The 5,365-nt window shown below is 49.9% G+C and overlaps 1 protein-coding gene across 1 annotated transcript; it reads right to left on the bottom strand.

Annotated features, from left to right (window-relative positions):
• Window positions 1–1,783: 1,783 nt before the first annotated feature.
• LOC139402801 (neurofilament light polypeptide-like) lies at window positions 1,784–4,854 on the bottom strand. The gene is made up of 2 exons (XM_071146719.1): window positions 3,696–4,854; window positions 1,784–1,912 (listed from the first exon to the last, which is right to left on the bottom strand). Exons 1-2 carry the CDS (start codon window positions 4,716–4,718, stop codon window positions 1,784–1,786), a joined length of 1,152 nt encoding a protein of 383 aa, XP_071002820.1. The 5' UTR covers window positions 4,719–4,854.
• Between the last annotated feature and the right edge of the window lie 511 nt (window positions 4,855–5,365).

The following is a 5,365-nucleotide window of genomic DNA, read 5'->3' as shown; positions in this document are numbered from 1 at the left end:
TTGTATCAATGTGTTGGTCGTATCATTGTGTTGGTCGTATCAATGTGTTGGTCGTATCAATGTGTTGGTCGTATCATTGTGTTGGTCACATCATTGTGTTGATCACATCATTGTGTTGGTCGTATTAATGTGTTGGTCATATCAATGTGTTGGTCACATCATTGTGTTGGTCACATCATTGTGTTGGCCGTATCAATGTGTTGGTCACATCATTGTGTTGGTCGTATCAATGTGTTGGTCGTATCAATGTGTTGGTCGTATCAATGTGTTGGTCACATCATTGGGTTGGCCGTATCAATGTGTTGGTCATATCAATGTGTTGGTCGTATCAATGTGTTGGTCACATTATTGTGTTGGCCGTATCGTCGTGTTGGTCGTATCAATGTGTTGGCCGTATCAATGTGTTGGTCACATCATTGTGTTGGCCGTATCGTCGTGTTGGCCGTATCAATGTGTTGGCCGTATCAATGTGTTGGTCACATCATTGTGTTGCCGTATCAATGTGTTGGTCACATCATTGTGTTGGCCGTATCAATGTGTTGGTCACATCATTGTGTTGGCCGTATTGTCGTGTTGGTCGTATCAATGTGTTGGTCGTATCAATGTGTTGGCCGTATCAATGTGTTGGTCACATCATTGTGTTGGTCGTATTAATGTGTTGGTCATATCAATGTGTTGGTCACATCATTGTGTTGGTCACATCATTGTGTTGGTCGTATCAATGTGTTGTTCACATCATTGTGTTGGTCGTATCAATGTGTTGGTCGTATCAATGTGTTGGTCGTATCAATGTGTTGGTCACATTATTGTGTTGGCCGTATCGTCGTGTTGGTCGTATCAATGTGTTGGTCACATCATTGTGTTGGTCGTATCAATGTGTTGGTCGTATCAATGTGTTGGTCGTATCAATGTGTTGGTCACATCATTGGGTTGGCCGTATCAATGTGTTGGTCATATCAATGTGTTGGTCGTATCAATGTGTTGGTCACATTATTGTGTTGGCCGTATCGTCGTGTTGGTCGTATCAATGTGTTGGCCGTATCAATGTGTTGGTCACATCATTGTGTTGGCCGTATCGTCGTGTTGGCCGTATCAATGTGTTGGCCGTATCAATGTGTTGGTCACATCATTGTGTTGCCGTATCAATGTGTTGGTCACATCATTGTGTTGGCCGTATCAATGTGTTGGTCACATCATTGTGTTGGCCGTATCGTCGTGTTGGTCGTATCAATGTGTTGGTCGTATCAATGTGTTGGCCGTATCAATGTGTTGGTCACATCATTGTGTTGGTCGTATCATTGTGTTGGTCGTATCATTGTGTTGGTCGTATCATTGTGTTGGTCGCATCAATGTGTTGGTCACATCATTGTGTTGGCCGTATCAATGTGTTGGTCGTATCAATGTGTTGGTCATATCAGTGTGTTGGTCGTATCATTGTGTTGGTCGTATCATTGTGTTGGTCGTATCAATGTGTTGGTCGTATCAATGTGTTTGTCGTATCATTGTGTTGGTCGCATCAATGTGTTGGTCGCATCAATGTGTTGGTCGTATCAATGTGTTTGTCGTATCATTGTGTTGGTCGTATCAGACACAAGTTGTTGTAGATCCAGATTGACATGTTTGAAAGTAAATGATTTCGTTGTGTTGTGTATTTCTTGCTGCATACTGTGCGTATGACAAATGAACCTTGATGTATTTTGATACTGGCTGATAGTGGCTGAGAGTGGCTGATAGTGGCTGATAGTGGCTGGTAGTGGCTGGTAGTGGCTGACCAGGGTTAAGGTTACCTGTATGCCGCGATCTCAATGTCCAGAGCCATTTTAACATTGAGAAGGTCCTGGTACTCTCTGAGGTAGCGAGACATCTCCTGCTTTGCCTCGTTGATGTCGCACTCCAGAACGTTTATCCTCACCTGAAACAACAGACCATTTATCCTCACCTGAAACAACAGACCATTTATCCTCACCTGAAACAACAGACCATTTATCCTCACCTGAAACAAACAGACCATTTATCCTCACCTGAAACAACAGACCATTTATCCTCACCTGAAACAACAGACCATTTATCCTCACCTGAAACAACAGACCATTTATCCTCACCTGAAACAGCAGACCATTTATCCTCACCTGAAACAACAGACCATTTATCCTCACCTGAAACAACAGACCATTTATCCTCACCTGAAACAACAGACCATTTATCCTCACCTGAAACAACAGACCATTTATCCTCACCTGAAACAATATCACTTTGAAAAAAAATCAGGTCCATTAAACAGCAAGGGCCTGTGTTCCAAAGGACACCCTAACTGTTCCCTATGTAATGCATTACCCTGGACCAGAGCCCTGTGTAGTACACTATATGGGACATTGGTGGTATTGAGATGCAGCCCAGGTCTCAGACCAGATCTTTATTCTTCTAAATATAGAAACAGTGGAAGGACATATTCAGCTGAATGACAGCTTTGGTATGACCTTCCTCTGTCATTTTGTCTCCTTATGGAGGTGTCCATGAATACTGACAAACCTGGGAGACCATCACCTCTACACAATGACCACGACGACTCCCTGCACAGACTGATCTATTACTACTGAGGAGAGAGAGGAGGAGGTGGGGAGGAGGTGGGGAGGATTGGAGTGGATAGGTCAGGGGAGGAGGAGAAGTGGGGGGAGGAGGAGATGTGGGGGAGGTGAGGAGAGAGAGGAGCAGGTGGGGAGGAGTGGAGTGGACAGGTGGGGAGGAGTGGAATGTATAGGTGGGGAGGAGGAGAAGTGCGGGAGGGGAGGAGAGAGAGGAGCAGGTGGGGAGGAGTGGAGTGGAGTGGAGAGATGGGGGGAGGAGATGTGGGGGGGAGTGGACGTAGGAGAGGAGAGGTGGGGGTAGTAGAGGAGAAGTGGGGGTTGGGGGTTGGGGGAGGTGAGGAGAGGTGGGGGGAGGTGGGGGTTGGGGAGGAGAGGTGGGGGTTGGTTGAGGAGAGGTGGGGGTTGGAGAGTAGAGGTGGGGGTTGGTTGAGGAGAGGTGGGGGTTGGAGAGTAGAGGTGGGGGTAGGAGAGGAGATATGGGGGGACGTGGGGGTAGGAGAGGAGAGGTGGGGGTAGGAGAGGAGAGAAGGGGGTTGGGGAAAGCTGGTGCAGTGAAACACTCTCCATATAGAGTCGGGACCAAATCAGAGTCACAGCAGCATCAGAGTAAGCTACCCCGTGTGCTGCTAGCAGCCTGCTACTGCTCTTTCACATGATCACATCTATATCTACAAGAGTTTTTGGCTATGTTCTTACCCCAGTTTGAAATGGTCACATTATGACATCTATACCTTTGTCACTGTGTACCGTATCTCCCTCTCAGACCATGTACCTCTCCCCCCTGGTGCTATACCTTTTCCGCCCGGTGCTATATATACCTCTCCCCCCTGGTTCTATACCTCTCCCCCCTGGTTCTATACCTCTCCCCCCTGGTTCTATACCTCTCCCCCCTGGTTCTATACCTCTCCCCCTGGTTCTATACCTCTCCCCCCTGGTTTTATACCTCTCCCCCCTGGTTTTATACCTCTTCCCCCTGGTTCTGATTGATTGAGTGGTTCTGTACCTGGTACTTCGTGACCTCTTCCCCCTGGTTCTGATTGATTGAGTGGTTCTGTACCTGGTACTTCGTGACCTCTCCCCCTGGTTCTGATTGATTGAGTGGTTCTGTACCTGGTACTTCGTGACCTCTCCCCCCTGGTGCTCTTCCAGCTCCTCCAGCTGTTTGTTCAGCGACTCGATGACGTTCCGCAGGGCCTCGATCTCAGAGGAGCGTGATTGGAGCAGCCGGCGGTATTCCATGGTCTCCTCCCGGATGGAGCGCACCGCCTCGTTGTTCTTCGATGCCATCTCCGCCACGGACTCAAACTTCCCCCGGTACCAGTCCTCGGCCGCCTGCATGTTCTTATTGGCCAGCCGCTCGTACTGCGCCCGGATCTCCTTGAGTGCCGCAGACAGGTCTGGCCTGCTCACCTCCATGTCAACACACACGTTAGCCGCCACAACCTGGGCTTGCAGCTCTGCCTGCTCCTCCACAAACACCTTCTTCAGGAAGCCCATCTCCTCGGCCAGGGAGACAACGCTGGCCTCTGCATCGCAGTTAGACAGCATGGCCCGCCCCACTTCTTCCCGGGCCCTCTGCAGGGCCTCCTCCGCATCCACACGGCACTGCGCCTCCTCCTCATAGCGCTCCTTCAGCTGCCCGTACACGTCCCTCAGGTAGTCCCTCTCTGCCTCCATGCGCATCTTATCTCCTGTCTTCTGGTCGATTGCAGCCCTGAGGCTCCGGGCTTCACCCTCGTAGAGCCCCTGAAGACGAGACGGGTCCCTCTGTCTCCGCCTGAGAGCCTCCAGCTCTGCCAGAAGGGCCCGGTTCTGCTGCTCCAGGCGCCTCACCTTGTCGATGTAGGTGGCGAAGCGGTCGTTGAGGCCCACCAGCTGCTCCTTCTCCTGACTGCGGAGCCCCAGCAGCTCTGTGTTGAGGCTGGAGGCCTCGGCCAGGTCCATCCGTGCAGACGCATCCGGCAGTGAGGAAGAGGCGGGTGGACGCTGCTTCCCAGCCGCCAGGCCCAGGGCTCGGGAGGAAGAGGAGGAGTAGAGAGGGGAGTACATGAAGGATTTGGTGGTGGAAGGTCGAGAAGAGCCTCGGTAGCTGTCCCAAGTGCGGCGGTAGGAGATATAAGGATCGTAGCTCATGATGGATTTTTTGTTGTTTTGTTATTTTTTCAAGATTTTTTTTTGTTAATGTAGGATGTTTTTTTGTTTCAGATGTTATTTTTTTTTAAAGTCCCCCTTGTTCTGCAGACCATCGGTGAGGATGAGCGAGTGTCTTGCACTGCACCAGCTCAGCGACGCTGCAGAGCCCTCGTTTATATACAGCCAGCCAGCCCCCTCTCCTTCCCCCTGACCACCCCCCCCCCCCCCCACCAGTGTCTGTGTGTGTGAAGCATCAGGAATGTCAGCGCCACAACGACCAATAGGAAAGTGCTGCAGTGAGATCACAGGGAGATTGGTATTCTGTCTCACACTCAGCACTATGAAGCAGAGGAGATGTGGAAGGGCATGTTTTTACATTTGCTGCAATATACATATTGAGAGAGAGAGAGAGAGAGAGAGAGAGAGAGAGAGAGAGAGATAAAGAGAGAGAGAGAGAGAGAGAGAGAGAGAGAGATAAAGAGAGAGAGAGAGAGAGAGAGAGAGAGAGATAAAGAGAGAGAGAGAGAGAGAGAGAGAGAGAGAGAGAGAGAGAGAGAAAGAGAGAGAGAGAAAGAGAGAGAAAGAGAGAGAGAGAAGAGAGAGAGAGAGAGAGAGAGAGAGAGAGAGAGAGAGAGAGAGAGAGAGAG

This window comes from Oncorhynchus clarkii, unplaced genomic scaffold (assembly GCF_045791955.1).
Source record: "Oncorhynchus clarkii lewisi isolate Uvic-CL-2024 unplaced genomic scaffold, UVic_Ocla_1.0 unplaced_contig_2454_pilon_pilon, whole genome shotgun sequence".
NCBI classification, from domain to species: domain Eukaryota; kingdom Metazoa; phylum Chordata; class Actinopteri; order Salmoniformes; family Salmonidae; genus Oncorhynchus; species Oncorhynchus clarkii.
The sequence above is the reverse complement of the archived record's forward strand: the minus strand, read 5'-3'. Positions and strand labels throughout refer to the sequence as shown.

Bases quoted from the DNA above. Each gene is read 5' to 3' on its own strand.
- LOC139402801 (XM_071146719.1), bottom strand. From the start codon at position 4,718: ATGAGCTACGATCCTTATATCTCCTACCGCCGCACTTGGGACAGCTAC. The intron at 1,913-3,695 runs GTACAGAACCAC...CTGTTGTTTCAG, and splicing joins GAGAGGTCACGAAGTACCAG to GTGAGGATAAACGTTCTGGA.